The sequence below is a fragment of the Ambystoma mexicanum genome, chromosome 12 (genome assembly GCF_040938575.1).
Source record: "Ambystoma mexicanum isolate Mex_15411 chromosome 12, UKY_AmexF1_1, whole genome shotgun sequence".
Taxonomy (NCBI): Eukaryota; Metazoa; Chordata; class Amphibia; order Caudata; family Ambystomatidae; genus Ambystoma; species Ambystoma mexicanum.
In genome coordinates this window covers 29,851,069-29,868,888 of record NC_090936.1, presented here as the reverse complement: position 1 = coordinate 29,868,888, position 17,820 = coordinate 29,851,069, and the positions used below count along the sequence as shown (strand labels likewise).

At 47.8% G+C, this 17,820-nt stretch overlaps 1 protein-coding gene across 2 annotated transcripts in view; it reads left to right on the top strand.

Annotated features, from left to right (window-relative positions):
* Positions 1–17,820, top strand: part of MAPK11 (mitogen-activated protein kinase 11) — a 69,061-nt gene that overhangs the window by 25,526 nt on the left and 25,715 nt on the right. For both annotated transcript variants that reach the window (XM_069627851.1, XM_069627852.1), the window contains exons 2-4: positions 5,688–5,817; positions 6,961–7,019; positions 9,099–9,210. In XM_069627851.1, coding sequence (XP_069483952.1) covers positions 5,688–5,817; positions 6,961–7,019; positions 9,099–9,210 — 301 coding nt within the window. The remainder of the gene's footprint in view (positions 1–5,687; positions 5,818–6,960; positions 7,020–9,098; positions 9,211–17,820) is intronic.

Sequence of the window (17,820 nt, the reverse complement as noted above, 5' to 3'; positions counted from 1 at the left end):
TAGTGAGGCTGTATTATTTGTGACGCACTGGGCATTTTGGATCCATCATGACCTTTGTCTATTTCTTTTAGAAATAGAAGAGAGGTACGTGGGATGGATTTATTTTGTGAAGAAAGGGGGGCGCCTCGAACAGATTCACTGCACAAGAGAATGGAAGTAGCTGCAGGAGGGAATTGGAACCTGATTCCTAATGGGGGCATTGGACAGCGCATGGCAGTAATGCCCAGCTGGGAGGTGGGCACCCCCCAACTGGGCATTAAGGTGCAGGTTTGGGTTATGGACCGTTTGGAAGGAGCAGAGATTGGGTTCAAGGGCAGTGTTTTGGTACATTTGAGTGAAAGGAGTTCAGCCATTTTGCCTCCCCCAATGGAAGGCGGTGAGGTAACCGGTTGAGCAGTGAACTGTCGGGGTGTACAGGGTCACGAGGTGCGAGGCCCTGCGAGAGTCGTGTGGTGTGTTGTGGCTGAGCAGACGTGTGGCAGCTTTTATAGGGCAGGAGTAGCATGGAGTGGGGGCAAAGGAATACCGTGGGAGACTAATCTGGAACTTGGTCTGGCCCCCCCCCCCCCTCCCCTTCTGCCCCTTTATGCTCTTGCCCTTGGATAGCCTTTGCAGTGCTTTCAAGCCGCTGGTCAGGCCATTAAGAACCTTGTCAGACTCGGACTTGTTGTAATTTTTTTTTCTAGCTAAATTGATTTGTGGAAATTGGTGCGAATTGGGCATCTAGTTGTAGACGTTTGTCTGTTACACGAAACACTATTGCATATGGCCTGTTTTGCGACCCGTCTGGTGCAGGACATTGGGAAACCGGACTATTTGCTGCTGCTGCTGCTGCACTGGGAATTGCGAGCGAGCGAGCCACCCTGATGCACAAGGAAAGCTTATTAGGAATAGCAAGTGGTGCCCGTCTGCTTACCCAGGTACCCCCGCCACCCGAGTAAACGCTAGGTGTGGCGAGAAGGCGCCAGACAGCCTGGCAGCTGCCGCGCAATTAATGCTGCATTCAGGCTATTCTCCGAGGGCCAGCGCTCGCCCAGAGTGGACATTAATGGCAAAACGAGGGCCGCAGATTGCAATCTGTCCTTCTGGCCATTTTTAGCTGCTAAGCTTCGTGTCTACAGGTCTAATTGTAATGGTTTGCCACGCGTGCTTTTTCTTGTCTCTTCATGGAATAAATACTAATGTTACTATGTAGAAAAAAAAAATGCACACAAGCTGTACATTCAAAGCATTTGAAGAGGCTGCACGTGCTGTGGTTTTTGAGTGTGCATAGTTTAGATGCACAAGTCACTGAAATGAGGTCTGAGAGTTGCCCAGTGGACAGAGTGAAGAGGTGGCGCGCTTGGTAGACTGAGATGCTGCAGCTCTGAGTGCAGTGCAGACGGACCATCCTTGGACTGGCTTCCTAGGATCTACTGAGATGCTGCAGCTCTGAGTGCAGAGGATCTACTGAGATGCTGCAGCTCTGAGTGCAGTGCAAACGGACCATCCTTGGACTGGCTTCCTAGGACCTACTGAGATGCTGCAGCTCTGAGTGCAGAGGATCTACTGAGATGCTGCAGCTCTGAGTGCAGTGCAGACGGACCATCCTTGGACTGGCTTCCTAGGATCTACTGAGATGCTGCAGCTCTGAGTGCAGAGGATCTACTGAGATGCTGCAGCTCTGAGTGCAGTGCAAACGGACCATCCTTGGACTGGCTTCCTAGGACCTACTGAGATGCTGCAGCTCCGAGTGCAGAGGATCTACTGAGATGCTGCAGCTCTGAGTGCAGTGCAAACGGACCATCCTTGGACTGGCTTCCTAGGATCTACTGAGATGCTGCAGCTCTGAGTGCAGTGCAGATGGACATCCTTGGACCGGCTTCCTAGGATCTACTGAGATGCTGCAGGTCTGAGTGCAGTGCAGACGGACATCCTTGGACCGGCTTCCTAGGATCTACTGAGATGCTGCAGCTCTGAGTGCAGTGCAAACGGACCATCCTTGGACTGGCTTCCTAGGATCTACTGAGATGCTGCAGGTCTGAGTGCAGTGCAGACGGACATCCTTGGACCGGCTTCCTAGGATCTACTGAGATGCTGCAGCTCTGAATGCAGTGCAAACGGACCATCCTTGGACTGGCTTTGCAAAGGTTTTGTACATGCCCAGCAGAGACAGTTGCGTCCCAAGGTTGGACCCCCCCCGAGTCAAACTTTGTGGAGAGGCTGCAGGAGCAGCCCCCCCCCTTGCTGCTGGCTTAGCAGGATGGTCTGCTTTTGGAGACCAGTCTTGGTGAGTGCGCCCTGTCTGCTGGTGGCCTGGTTTCTTTAGCCGGGAGCCTCCCTCTTGATGCCCAGAATAGCCATGTTCTCCTTGGGCATTGTTCGCGGCAGCGAATGCAGGGGATCTGGCGCAAGCAAGGTATCGGAATGTTGGGACCATGACCGAAGATGGCAGTGCCCGTGCCGCGCTTGGGTGGTTGCTTCCAGCGGGCACCCTGGGGATTTCTATGACCAATGAGGGGTGCAGTATTGTAGTTTTCTTAGTTTACAGTATGTTGGAACTTGCTCGCTCGCTCCCGTTGGCAAGCTATAGTTTGTGCTTTTCCCAGCTGGGCTGCACTCCGGTCGCCAGATAACTGTACGCAAAGCAATGCTCTTGCTCACTATGATGGCCTCTTGCATTCATTTGGTTCAAAAACGTGGGTCTGCGCATGTGTTCAATGCAACAATGGTTAGCAAAGCAGTGGTCTCAGGCAAGCGTACAGTGGGACATCTAGTGGTGATTTTGCTGACCCTGGTTCAGGCTCTACGCTGGTGGTCCAAGGACAACCTGTTCGCGCTCCACCAGCACAAGTGATCCGAACTACAGATGCTCCACTCGCCTGATTGAGGGGTGGAGGGGAAGGCGCACCTCACTTCCTCCACCACACAGGCCAAGGCCAGTGGATGCACGCTACAGCCCAAAGACATCAACTTCCTGGAACTCTTGGCAGACCTCGTATCTTCAGGCCTTTCAGCAACATCTCAAGGGTCAGACAGTGCAGGTCCTCAGACAGTACCACGGCTATGTTCTATCTGAACAAGCAGGGAGACGCACACTCTAATTTGTACTCTTTGGCCCACTAAACCCCTTGCAGTTGCAGAATTGCTGTGATCGGCACTTTCCTTTTTGAGTCCTTTAGCCAGAGTTAAAGGAACTTCCCATGGCCCCCAATTTCTCCAAGTAGCAAAGCGCACTGAAGTCACAGCCCTTAATAATACGCTATTTTTCCTGCGAGGTGATGTTCCCAGGGGTTACTGTACCTCTCTTGTGATGCTTTGGTCCAGTAAGGCACTTCATGCCACATTGCCTCTGGTCTACCATTTTTCTGGACAATCCTTAATGTTTAGAGCTAGAAAGCCCCGTCGTTTTGTGTTCTTGGGCTTGATGCAAATGGATGCTGCATCGAACATTTGTATTTTTGCATCTTTATTTGCAACTGTACCTTGCTCAGTCTCTGCATATCCTGCACGTTAATTGATCTGGTTATTCAAGCAAACCAAAGTCGGTTTGGACTAAAATGAAAGTAAACGATGTGGCGGTTTCCGGTTTCGCCCCCATCTTTTGTCTTGCACCTAACCAATGTTCCCTCTAGTTATTGCACACTATTTTCCGTGTGCGCAACTGAATAACCATGTAAGCCACTGTGTGTAGTTAGTGAATTACCCTCTCCAAAGAATTTGGATGGAAATTTCCCATTCCAAACCCCTTTCCAACCACTGCAATTCTTTACAAATCGGTGTTAAAGGAGCACCTTACAACTCTTTTTCCATATAAGCTAAAAAAACTAATATTTTATGTGATAACAAGGAGAGCTCATAAACCAGTCCAAGACGTACTACAATACCTACCAAAATACTCCTGCTCAGAGAGAAAAATGTGCATGCACAAAAAAGCTTGGCATGGTCAGAATAAACTATAGGATTCATTGTGGCTATTCATTTGTCAACACTGCTCAGACGACACAGAAAAAGAAAATGTTTAATATCAAAACAAATATCGCTAATCACTGACGTGGCTGTCAGAAAACATGCCAATAGGAATTCATGTGCCATTTTAATGGAGTAATTCAAGGGTCAGGAGAAAATGCCTCTCCTAGATTGGTAAGGACGATAATTGGATCAGAATAACTGCACCACAGAATACAATCAGAATTTCTGCGCTTCTGCTTGCTATCCACACTATGTTCTCTGAGTTGTGACATTTACTCAAAACCAGCTCACAGCTAGGAGGCGCATACACAATAATTTTACTCCCTAAAAACGGGGCAGAGTGCTCAACAAAAAAATGGGAAACCATGAACATCTAGAAATCTACCCCCTGCTTCTAGCCACAAAGTTCCACTTCCATCTTTTTGAATCAGTGACCAGAGGAGAATTGGCATTGGAAGGTACTTGAATTATATTACTGCATGATCTCAAGATGAATTTCAAGGATCTTATACCATGCACTGTTGTCGTCTGCATGGTTCTGGCGGTGGGAGTGTAAGTTAGTAGGACTGAGCGGGAGAAGGAGCGAGAGAACTGTGATGTGCTGAGTTTGGGTGATGCTGCTTGCTGAGCGTAGCTGTTTTTCGGTTGGTAGCCGAGGCTGTGTGATTTGTTTTGTTGTTGTGGCGTAGTGAAGTGCATGCGGTTTGTTGTGCTATAGTTATGGTTGTGTTTTAGTTCCGAATTTCAGAGGTGTATGTACAAGGATGAGTTTTTTTTAGTAGGGTTGGTTGATGGTCGTGCCCTTTACTACCCCCTCTGTTATGACAAACTGTGACCCACATCCCTTCCCCTTTTGTACATTCTGGTGTGCTGCAATTACTGCTCCTAAACTGTTTGCAGAATTGTGGGTTCCCAGCAGCGTTATGGGGAAAGAACATATTTTAATAAGCAGCTAATTACTTTCTCCCTGGAAAATATTTTGATTCCAATTAGGGAGTTGCGTTGTTTGTTTACAAGAATTCCTGGAGAATTGTACATGTTCACAACAAGACAGTTTTTCTTGATTAACAGGAGAGGGTGGAAACCATACCTTGATCCAAAGTCTGGGAAGAATATCGTGTGATGTAAAAAGGAACTTGAAACCCAAGAACAAACCAAGTGTAAATTGGTCTAGGCAGGTGCCCTGCTGAGGCTATTGTACAAAGTATCCCCTTTGCCTTTTGATTGGATGTTTTTCCCAAAGTGTTAGGGCCATTTAACTGGATAGGATTCGCACAGACACTTCATTTTTGACTTTAAAGTGCATTCTTAGTGTTTGTTTCATTAGGTAGGCACCTTCCCTCATAGCGGTGGGGCTAGTTAGGCATTTTTGGTTCTTTTTGTTTTAAGAAAACTCCTTTAAAATGACCCCCTAATCGTGAGTCCTCCTGGTTCTCCACCGCTGCTTGTCCCCCATGCTGTTTGGGCATTGTGGGTGGTGATCTGATCTGGATACAGGTATGCTTGAATACTGTCGTAGCTGACATAAAAGTGTTAAATACACGCAAGTCAAGTACTAATGACTCGGATTGTATTGTTCTAGGAGTACTTTTCCAATAATTATGATAAAATAAAGGAACAACGTACAAATATGTTGCCCTCCTGTAGATTATTCCAGCTTCTTTAATTTAATGTCATGTCTGACAAGCTTGCCCTCCTCTCTGATCAATGTATTTGCTTGCTTTGTTTTCCTACAGCTCAACGTATGATACCAAAACGCGGCAGAAGGTGGCAGTGAAAAAACTATCGAGACCGTTCCAGTCACTTGTTCATGCAAGGAGGACATACAGGGAGCTTAGGTTACTCAAGCACATGAAGCATGAAAATGTAAGTAGCTCGGTCGGCCTCTTCGCGTACACCTTTCAATATGTTGAGCAGGATTTGCTATCTGACTTGAGGATCCAGTGAAAAACACTCATGTTTGTTGGCCATTGTGGAATTACACAGCAACTAGGAACTATGTTGTAATTGTGTTATATCCCACAGCTGCACCCTTGTGTAAACTTACTATAATTTTGCAAGTGACTGTGTTGCGCACAGCAGCAGTTCAGCTCATGAGGGATTTACCCAGCTACACAATGCAATTCCCATTGGTTATGCTGGGGTAAAAGATTTATCTCCATTTCCCGTTGAGGTGGACTTGGAAGTGCTGTGAGCATGCAGTTTTATCTGGACAAGAGCGTTGAGCAGGGGGCAGGGGGAATTTAAATCGCCCTTGAAATTCTAGCTCTTGTGAACGTATATGTAGAAAGGATTTTCAAACCCATTGTTCCCACAAAATGTAGAAAATGTGCTTGCCTCCTAAATGCGTTTGCATTCAAATTAAAAAATCAAGTGGTCTGCAGTATTAACATCTGCACGCACCGCAAGACCTCCAGAGCGATTGAGGTGGGTGGCCATTTTGATTCTCTGGTTACGAGAAATGCCATTGCCACCAGCAGAGTACTGACACAAGTTTACGGATTTACCAAGCGCTCTGTGGCCTTCAGCAATTTGCCCATTGCCAACATTTTGGAATGCTATGTAACACTTCAGTGGATTTTCAGTCTAAATTTTGTCCCATATAAGTGGGTGGCGGGGGGAGACGAGGACTGATATTTGGGATTTTTTGCTTTATGGAAGACGTCATCTAGCTACATTGTTGGCTCCATCCGCAGTGATTGATACAGGGCCATGTGGCCCGGATCTGCTCAGTGGAAACCAATTATGAATTGTCAATGCTTCCAGGGAATCCTGCTTAATCAGTAAGGTTACAGAAATTCTATTGGAGTGTAAATTTATAATTGGGTATTTATAACCCGCTTAATACCCAGAGGATTCTAAGCGTGGACCCGGGGATCGCACCTGTGTTACTCCTCATCGTCTTGCTTCTGAGACAAGCGAGTTGTAGTTTTGTTTGGAATATCATTTGTAGTTTGGGAAGCCTTTCTCACCCTTCTGGCTATCAAATGTCTCTTATTTGGTTTGCAGGTCATCGGGCTCCTGGATGTCTTCACGCCTTCGAGTTCCATTGATAATTTTAACGAGGTGTAAGTGGTGCTTGATTCTAATTGCTAGCATGTTGCTTGCCATTGAAAGCATGGCCCACAGCAGACTTTCTGCATGTTAACCCACTAATCCTGCTACCATGTACATAGATTACTTCTGTTTTTTGTTTTATTAGGAGGCACTTTAGTGCCTCCTAACCTGCTGAAACTATTCCATAGGAGTGTACAGCGAGGAGTGCGCAGGCGTGTAAGGGATGCAGATCCTGGGGCCCTTGCATTATTTGCCTATCCAATGGGCATGCTGGTCCCACCCACTACCTGCCCCTCCCCCACATAAAACACTGCCTCCTGAGATATCTTGTTAATTGCTCTATTAAGCAGCAACCTTCAACTTTGGCCTCACGGTTTTATTTCTCAATAGTTTGGCAGTGTATGGCTTCATTGCAGGTCTAAATGCACTACAACAAAAAGGTCTTAAATCGAATCGCTGGAGGTACTTCTGACCATATGTTCCTTGCAGTGAATTCCTGTTAAAATAAGCATGCCGTTTCGGTATAAGGCATTCCAATTTGGGGGGGGGTGGGTCTCGAAAATGACACCATTTTCCAACTGGTGTCCTCTTATGGCCAAATTGTGCCATTACTGCAGGGCCTTGCAAATGCCTGTGCCAGTCTGCTTTTCCAATTCTTTTTTTCACCGCCTGTTGCGCACTTTAATGCTAGCGATTGAGGCAGGTTAGCAAGCCACCAGGCATAAAACTAGGAGTATGGTTAAAGGCACTGCTATCACTAATACGACTTTGTGGCCACATGCACAGCCCCACTCCTCAGTGTGCGTTTTTTACAATGCACTGAGTCTGAAGCAATACCTGGCTGATGGCCACTCAGCGGCCTTGTTCCTGTCCTCATTTATGGAACCAATCCGAACCCCCCCCTTTTCTGTCTATGTAAATACACCGGATGGGTTTGGGCATCCCACTTCTATGCTCAGATGCCAGGGGAAATTGGCGAGAGCCTGGTAACGCAGCAGGGAACTGTGGTGCCACCAGGAATGGCTCTCTTAAGGACTAATATCACCCAAGTCTTTTTGATGACCCTTGGTCTTTAGTTGACCTTTTGTATAACTAGAGAATTGTATTTCTAGGACTTTGTAGTAGAACAGTCCTGTCAATTTGAGGCTAGCTGAAATGTTTTTTCCGGACTCTGTGAAGGCACTGGCTGGGATCCTCTGCCCGCGCCCCACTGGAGAAAGATTTGCTTCAGGTTATTGGCCTGAGTGTGGAATGCAGCATTTGCATTTACTCCACACGCTTGCAAATGATTGTGCTAGCTCGCTTCCTGCAAACGGATCAGTCTGCCCATATATAGACCCCCCCCACCAGGCTATATGCTCAACTAGTCTTCCATAATGTCTCTGGTGCGCAAAGGACCCACTTTCACAGACCCCCCCCCCACTCCAGGGCTCACTTTCACAGTTCCCCTCCAGGACCCCGGACGTTCAGGGAAAAACAATCTTAAAATGGTGCAAGGTGTTTAGTATTTCCCACCGGCTCACTTCAGGGTCCGCGTTTCAACTGTTTCAAGATCGCTTGCGGCATTAGTGAACCCCTCGTAAATTTACTATAACATTTTCTAATGACTACATTTTAGAAAGTGCTCACCACCATTGCTGCCATCTTGGCACTAAAAGGTTGAGGAACGTATGAGTTGGTGTAACGGCCAGTCAGGTGTGCAACTTGCGGCTCTCCAGATTTTTGACGTATGACTCCTGTGTTTGCCAACCATGGGCTGTTGGCTAGGGCTGATGGGAGAAAAGGATGCAGACCCTTAGCCTGGGTGGATACTAATAGCCATGATTTCAGAGTCTCTTGAAATGGATAAGACCTGAGCGCTGTAGGCGATAGTCAGGAAGAGGGCTCCGTGATCTTATAAGCTTGGCCCCCAACTGCTCTTTAGAGGATAGTCCAGAACAAGGACTGTGTTGGTGAAGTTACAAAGCTAAAAAGTTTTAAATGTAAGACCGAGTACTTGAAGTTTGACGCTAGGCAGCCAGTGAACGGAAAGGCTAGTGGGGTGAACCGCAGGGTTTCTTTTTCTTGTAACTGTATTTATTTTTTTACAGTTACCTTGTGACCAACTTAATGGGTGCTGACCTGAATAATATTGTGAAGTGCCAGAAGCTGACAGATGACCACATACAGTTTCTAATCTACCAGTTACTTCGAGGACTCAAGGTACTAACTTGCGCTGTTCATCTTGTGCACGCTGCGTTTTTGTCTTTTGCGCTTTGCCGTAGTCCGTCTGGACACATTTCCTATTTGTGACACTAGACCCCTTTTTAAATTTGGCAAACCCTGTGCATTTGCTTTGTTTGGTTTTTCTCTGACTTCAATTGCTCTTCAGCAGCAAAGTAACTCCTTGTTAGCCTGCTTCAAAGACCATCTGCTGATCAACCCTCTAGCTTTACATCTCTGTGCCAATTTCCGAGTTATTGGCTTGAGTTGAGAAAGGAAATCCTGCACGGACTTTGTGGTGTTGCTGGGATGGATGCATTGTGAAGATTACCAAGACAGTTCTATTCACTCAATGTCTGTAAAGGAGAAGGCGCCACGCTGTAGAGGTTGCTGTACCTCTAGCATACCATCACACTCTATCCTAAGCGCTTAGATATGGTATGCTGTCTCGGGGAAGGGATTTAATTCCTCTGGGCGCATGCCGCCACTTACCTATGCAAAGGACGACCTACTTGCTCCCTGGGCTCCAAATAGCTATGATTTTTTTTTTCTTCATAAACTATGGGGTAAGTATGAGTTTGACAGATATTTCAGTGCAGAAATAACGCCATTGCTATTCCTGCAAAATTGCCCTATTCCGGCCTTAATGCCACTGGTTAGTGGCATTGCTGGAGTACCAGTCACAGTATTCCATCAAAAACCCCTGCTGCCAGTTGTAAACTTGGAAGGATTTCTTTTGTATAGTGTGATGGGGCGGGATAGTTTACTTAAGTGGTTAGTAACTCTATTGTTCACTTTATGAATGTACAAAGGGGGCAGTTAACACTATACTATTTGAATGGTCTTTGGAGGTGGAGCATCGCCCCCTTTCAATGTCCCTGTATTCGCTCTGTTTTTAACGGAACCACGTGGCATTCTACTAAACCCTTTACTTTCTCTGCTTATCGAAGCTCACTGATGGTAAGATGCCTTAAGAGTCTTTCATGCAGCGTTTCCTAAATTTGACTAATGCACAAGTCTGCAGTAAGGCTTTTCCACATTTTGTTTTCACATGCCCTCCTCAGAGCGGGAACTTGGTTCCCTGCCGTTGCAGCTTTGCTTAGAGTCCTCTGGTGCATGGCTTTACTAGCGCGTGCTACACCAGTGTTCCAATGAGGGACAATGAATTCTGTTACATGTGCAGTGGTACAAGTTAGGCCTCATCTAGAATGAAACCGGGGGTGTCTTTTTTTCCCCACCATTAATCCCACTCTTCCACCGTAGTGTTTTTGGAAAACTTGGCGATCTAGTAGAAACCTGTTGGACTTGCTTCATGCTGGGACTTTGGATAGGGCGACCACTTTCGCAACTATTTTTAAGATCTACGTTGGAGACAAGAATCCTTTGAAGAAAATGACCTGAAGACCACTCCTGAACTGGCAAAACCCTACTCCTCGGCCTGATCTTGGAAGACCCCTGACAGTGCTTCAGCCCTTGGACTAGTGGGACCAACTAGTATAGACCCCTCGGAAGGCTCTAGAGGGACAGCCAAAGTGTCCCAGGGACTGCCCAGCTCCCTCCCGTGTGCTACTTCTCCAAGCCATTCCATGTTCAAGCACATTACTTGGTTGGTCGCCAGCTTGTGCCACAAGTCGCCTTCTCCCCGAATTCCATTTTCAAGGTAACCTGTCCTGGAGCAGCTTCTGTAGACACGACTGGAAGGATGCCTGTCTCTTGCAAACTGTGATTGTCGTTGGAACTCGCCACCTTCCTGTGAAGTGTCCTGTAGAGGGCTGCATTCTGCATTTCTTCGCTGACGGGGGATGTTCTCTTGCAGTTGGACCCGACTGGAAAAATCCTTGAACCTGCAAACCCTGGGCCCCTCTATCTGGAACAAAGGGCGGAAGATTGAGGCCCCAGCAACTCATTTCCAGCCCCTGATGATCCATCACATCTGGGAAAATTAGTGTTGTCTGGGTGTAGGGGTAAATGAGAATAACTGACTGTCCGCTACATGATCACTTTTGGAACGAGCCCCTTTATCGCCCATCTCCCCTCACTTTTGGTTGTAGAACCTGGGTCGGGTGCCCTGCCCCTGGATTAGCCTTGGGTGTGGAAGAAGGGGCAGAATTTACCTTGCTGGTAAATTGTTTTTGAACTTTTAATGAATTAGTTTGAAACTAAATTCCACTTGAATCCCATTCCACCCTTTCCAAAGAACTCATACCTGTGAGTAATATTGTGTTGGTACGTGTGACATTTGGGCACAAGGCCCTGTTAAGATGGGTTTCTAAACTCTGGCCTGTTGGACAGACTTTAGGAGGCCACCGTACTTGGTGAACAGGGGGAAATTCTGGTAGTGCAGCCAAAATAATTAAGGTAGTATGGAGAGTCATCGAGGCTTAGTCTCTGGAAAGGAGTGGAGCCAGGGGTCTGCAGTGAGTGCCAGCAATGAGCAATCAAGAATTACACTTAGACAGCAAGTGTAAAAAGACTCTTTATGCTTGGCCAAAGAACAGAATATAAACCTGACTTGGAACAGGTAATAATATCACACAATACTACGAATATACGGACAGTCCGTGCAGCATAATCATTAGTTATAGCACCAACAGTCCACAGGAATATTAGCCCGAACTTAAGTTGACTGGGTGCAATGATTTTAGGACTTGGGCAAAAGTTAGGGTAAGGGTCCTCTGGAGGTGGAGTTTGTTGCAAAAGGTTATCCAAGGAATTTACTGTTGAGTAAAATGCTTTTCTAGCTTTTGGCGGGTTTTTGCAACAAGTATTGGCAAAACCAAAGTATGGAAAAAAACCTTTTAAAGGGTGGAGATGAGGGCAACGGTAGGTATCGTTACTACTCGCCACCCTTGCTCTGCGATTTTCCCCCGACTTGGCAGGTTGGATGGGGGTCGCTGGAGGTAAGTTTTCCTGCCGTTGGTTCCGCTTGCAGATGCCCACGAGCTGCAGCTGCAAGAGAAGGTGCAGCCTGGTCCAGAAGCAGAGTGCAACCTTTTCTAGTGGACGAATGCTGCAGCACTGTTGCATGACTATTTTGGATACTCTTAACAGATGCGGGAAGTCTGGCTCCAGCAAAGGTCCCCAATGTACGGCGTTGGATGTTCCTGTTGAAGAAAGCCTTCCCTTGATATTGATATTTTATTTCTATCGCGCTCGTACACAAGTGTTTCAGAGCGCGACAAGGCAAGGGAGGGGAACAAGAACACAACAGCGAACTTACTAGGCCCAGTGACATTGAGAATGCGCAAGTGCGAGGGGGGGGGGAGTGCATGTAAGGGGGGAGAAGTGGAAAGTGAGAAGCAAAGGAGAAACCGCTTAATAATAAATAATATAGGCAACAAACGGTGGTAGTGCAGCCAGCAATTTGCAAGTGCTAGGTTTAAGGCAGCAGATGGGGTAACTGATAAGTGCAGGAAGAAAAAAGGGGTGAGAGCTGTATGGGGTACAGATACAGACCCCAGTGAAAGGGGTGGCCTGGTGGCAGTGCGGGAGGGTGCCAGGGTGAGCAGGTACCTGGGCCCGGAGGATAGAGGGTGGCCAGGTGCATGGTGCCAAGAGAGAACAGATCAGCAGGGGAGAGGGGGGGGCGAAGGCAGAAGAAAGGAGGAAGGTGTTGATGTGCTCCTGGAACTGGAGATGGTTTGCCTCAAGTTTTAGAGTGGCAGGGAGGCTGTTCCAGAGGGGAGGCCCCAGCACAAGACGGAGACCTACCCCCATATCTGTACTCCTAGATGTTGGGACACTGACATTTTGCAGCAAGGCCACCCCCTGTGTTGTCCTCTTACTTGATCTCTCTTTTGCCTTTGACACTCACACAAGAGTACGACTTGAGTTACCAAGGTAACCCATGCCATCCTGCTCAACCGTCTCTGTGATAACATGGGTTTCACCATTCGGGACCTGGCTTGGCTGACCTTCCTCTCTGACACTCCTAGGTCCAACTTGAGTCCTTCCTCTCCTCTACCTCCTACCTCTTGTGTTCCCCAGGGGTCTAACCTCTCCCTGGCTGTTCAACCAATACCTGCCACTTCTTGCCCACCACATTGCCGCTGTCTGCCCCAACTTTCAGTGCTATGCGGATGACATGTGACTCATATTCAGGCTCCCTTCCGCCACCTCTTCTCCTCTCATATCTGACTGTCTGCCACCCAGGAGTGGTGTGCCGTCAATGATCTCTGCCTCAATGCCAGTAAGACCAAGATTCTCCTAATCGGCACACCTGTTCACTCCTTTCCTGTCACACTCTGGCTGGCCTCTCTTGGCCCTCTTCCTGCTCCCACCTGTGAGACTAAAAACCTCAGGGTCCTCTTCAACTCCACACTTTACTTCTCTCCTCACATCTGACGTCAGCTCACACTACCAGCTCCACTTCCTCAGAGATATTCTTCCCTTCCTCTTCTTCCCCCAGAAGGTCAGTCTCCAGAGCTCTGGTTCTCTCTAGGCTGGACTACTGCAACAGCCTCCTTCTAAATCTGCCTGCCTCTACTCTTCACCCTCTGCAACTCCTCCAAAACAGGACTGCGCGTCTTGTCCTTGGCCTCAAACCCTGGGATCGGATCTCTCCAGCCCTGAAATCTATTCACTGGCTCCCAGTGGCTGCAAGGATTAAATTCCTGACCCTTTGCATTGCCCACAAGGCTTTCTGGGGCCTGGGTGCACATTACCTTCAACTCTCCCTCCGTATACATTGCTGTTAGGGAGAATTCTCTCTTAGGCTGAATTTCCTAACCTAGTGAGTCCCCCAGCAGCTTTGCTGGATTTCTGGAGTTTGTTTTTTTTCTCCTGCCAAGAGTGAGACTCTTTTTCTCCCACTCTTGGACATGATTAATGGTGTTGACTATTAATGTGTTTTCCGGGTTATGGGGTCCTTTACTCCATAAGGTCTTGTGTTTTTACTATGTGTTACACAGCACCCTCCGTGCGGTAACACAGGGGTGTCATAGTGACACCCCACCATAGACTCCATACCCTGGGACTGACTACTGTCTCCCAGGGCATGTAAAGTCACCATTGGCTTTACTAGTCCCAAATTATTAACAGAAACCAGTACAAACCATCATTTTGTGGACGTTCTGGTCGGGGCAATTCGATTGGCCCGGGGTCTGTTAGTCGAGGGGGCACGTCTCCATCCCCCCTGATCGAGTTTTGGCTGGTGGCAGTGGATACTACTTTTTATATTCGACCGCAAATATATTCCTATGGGATTTTCCCATTGTTCGAGGCTACCAACTTCTCATAGCCTCGAACATACCGCCGGTTTATTTAATTAATATTAATTCGCTGGTTGGTATTTTTTGCCAGGACTCAATTCTAAAATGGCGTTTGTGTTCTCTTCTGTGACTCCAACCCAAGTCGAGCCCTTAGTTCCACTTTTTGGCGGGCTTCTCCACAGAAGCCTCCAAAAGTGGTGCCACTCTGGGTACCACAGGGGGTGTGGGAGGGCTTTTAGGCGCCCGGGACTGAGTTACCTTGGTAACTCAAGTCGCACTCTTGTGTGATTGGCCCAAGTGCTCACCACTTAGCATGTTTGTTTGACAGCTAGGCTGAGTGCATGGGGGTATGCTGCATAAAAGCAGGGCTTTGGGGACTGGAACTTCAGAAGTCGCCACAGGACCTGAGAATCTGACGAGAGAGAAGCTGAGCCGACCTACCACGACGACACCACCGGTGGAGCCCTGCAGAACCGACTCACCACTTCCCGACGACAGAGAAGATCTCCCGGCGGGAGAGGCTTCTTCCCCTGACTGGTGGGCACAACCAGTTTACCTTCTTTTCTTCTCACCCCAGACTGGTTTGTGGTGGAACTGCCCGTGCCAAGCACCCCGGCGGCCGCATAGCCACTTACCACTGAACCGCGAATCAACGGACCGCTCCTTGTACCTGAGCAACTCCGTGGCTGGTTTCTTCCTTAGCAGTGCAACAGACTCCTGTCTTCCTCCCCGACGAGATCCTTTCTTCCACTGGACGAAGCACCGACTTGCATCCGCTTCCAGCAACAACTGCACCCGCTGGAGTGTTCTCACCACTTTAAGGTACCGTGTCCGCCAGGCCTCCCTTTCTAAAGATTGCTACAAGGTAATAATAACCCCTTAACCTTCTGGACTGGCTGCCTTGACCCTCTAACTGGTCCCTTTCTTTGGTCCAACTCCTTTTTGAACCGTTAGAAGACTTTTGTGCACTGCAACCGTGTGACCTTGGACACATTTCGTTTTGATCCTCTTAAAGCGGATACGGCCTACTGACTCTGAATTCACGGTGTTACTTTGCCTTCCTCTCTTGTTGTGTTCGTGAAAAAGTGTTGGGATCTGTTTCAATTTATTCTCTGCTTTTCTCTCCCTTTTTAAAACAAATTATTAGAGTGCCATCTACGTTAAGCGCTCACCGCTGTCTGAAAATAAGTGGGGCTTTACTTAAGACTTGTCTAATATTCCTTTAAGGGAGTGTTTATCTTTTAGTGACCATGTTTTTGAATTGCTTACTATTAGTGCCTGTGTGTTTTTCTAGATGTGGTTTTAAATAATTATATCTCTTTTACACCAAGCCCTGGTCAGTGTTTACTTGTTCTATTGTGTTCTCTTGACCTATTGTAAATACTCTGTATACTGACGAACTCTTCTTGAGGCAAGTCTGACTGCTCAGCCACAGCTACTAAGTGAATCTGTGTGGTACAGACTGCTACCAAGTGGGTTTACTGCCACCTGTAGTCCTAAATCTTTTGCAGTGGTCCCAGAGGGAACTGCACAGGTTTCTGCCTAACCATTCCTACTCGAGCTCTTTGCTCCTTCACCTCCAACTCATTCAGGGTCAGTTGCTTCTCCAAGCACTGAGGTGGGGGGGTAGATCCCTTTCCTCAGCTGGGGCCTCCCTCTGGAACAGCCTCCCTGCCTCTCTGAAACTTGAAGAGAACCATCTCCGGTTCTGGTAGCACCTCAAGACCTTCCTCTTTGCTTCTGCTTTCTCTCCTCCTCTCCCCTGCTGATCTCCAGGTTGAATCTGAAACTGCACTGGTTACCTGGCTTCCCTCTGATCTTGGGCCCAGGTCCCCTCCCCGCCAGTTGCACACTTGCATTCCCCCCTGGCAACCCTTGCACTTTGGACTGTTTCTGTATCCCTACAGCCCCTACTAGCACTTGACCCCTGATATCTGCTCTTAGCCTTGCACTTGCCACCAGCTGGCCGTACTTTTTTGTCTTTATTTATTTTACTGTTATCCTATGCATTGCACTGCCCCCTTCCCCCTCCCCCCCCCCTGCACTTGCGGAATGTCAATGTGACCTGGCCTAGTAGGATCGCTGTCTGTCTTGCCTCGTCGCGCCTTGAAACACTTGTGTATAGGCGCATTATAAATGCCATATCATATCCTGAAGTGTTCCTTCAATTTGTAAGGTATTTGAGTACTTAACTGTGTTGGACTGGCCTTTGATTCAAATGCTATTCTATTTCTAATGGTGAATGTATACATGTTAGCTTTGGTTTGACAATATTTAATTGAAGGTTTTACTTGCTTAGTGTGTATTTTAAAGATCCAATAATTGAATGTTTATTCTTATTGGCATTTTTGGTGTTGCTCTGTATGGACTTGTAGCCCTTGTCCACACTCGCACCCTTTCTGAGGTTAAGCCGTGACGCTTTGCAACCTACCTTGATTGTGTAGGTTGGCCCCCCCAAAGTGTCCTCGTGCCCCAGGGCTAATTTTGGAAATCCATCTCAACACTATTAACTCGAAATTGGAACAGAATGTCACCTCGCTTGCACACAGTTTACCTTTTCGTCGCCTCTACCCCCTCCAGGGATGTCGATTGGTACTGATGTGGTTGCCTTTCTCTTGGCCCCCCTCTCGGCCTGCTTGTATCTGTCTGGCTTGCACATCACCTTGAGGTGTCTTACTCTTGGCCCCATCTGGGTCTGACTGCTTCTCTTATTCCCACCTTGAGATCTCTGGTGGAGTCTCCGCCCTCTTTATGCCTCCAAGGAACCACTGCATACCTAGCCTCACCTGTCGTTCCTGCGGGTAGGCGTTGTTGGGGAAAGATTTTGTTTTGCACATTCCTCGATTGCTTTCAATGGGACATTCCAGTCTGTACTGTCACCCAAAATGACGAATGTGCATCAGCCCTCCTTGTGCGAGATGCCTCTGTGGTACTCCATCAAGGGACGTCCTTGCGCTACATAGCCCAAAGGCTTCTCTCGGTCTGTCTACCACTTGGTCTGTAGAAACCTGAGGTAGACCTTGGTCCTTTTTGTTTAAAGCATGCCCCTAGCACTAGAGCAGTGGAATGCTATACAGGGTGTGGGTAGCCAATGTTTAGGCCGCCATATTTTAGCTGCACGGTACTGGTTGTTGCGGTCTACGCCTCCTTTGGATCGAGTCCTTGGTGTCAGAGTTGAAAAGGCCACAATTTGAGAGATGTGTGAAACTGGAGAATTAAGGGGGCATTGTTGGCTGATATCTGGATCAATTCCAGAGGGTGGGTGCGTCTCAAGAGGAGGATTGTTTGCGGGACCTCTCTTTGTGAAGGAGTTGTGACCTGAACTGGTTTTTCATCTTACTGTACAAGGAGCGGGTGCCATCGGATATGTGGAACTTGGATGCCAGGTACGCTGGTGTGC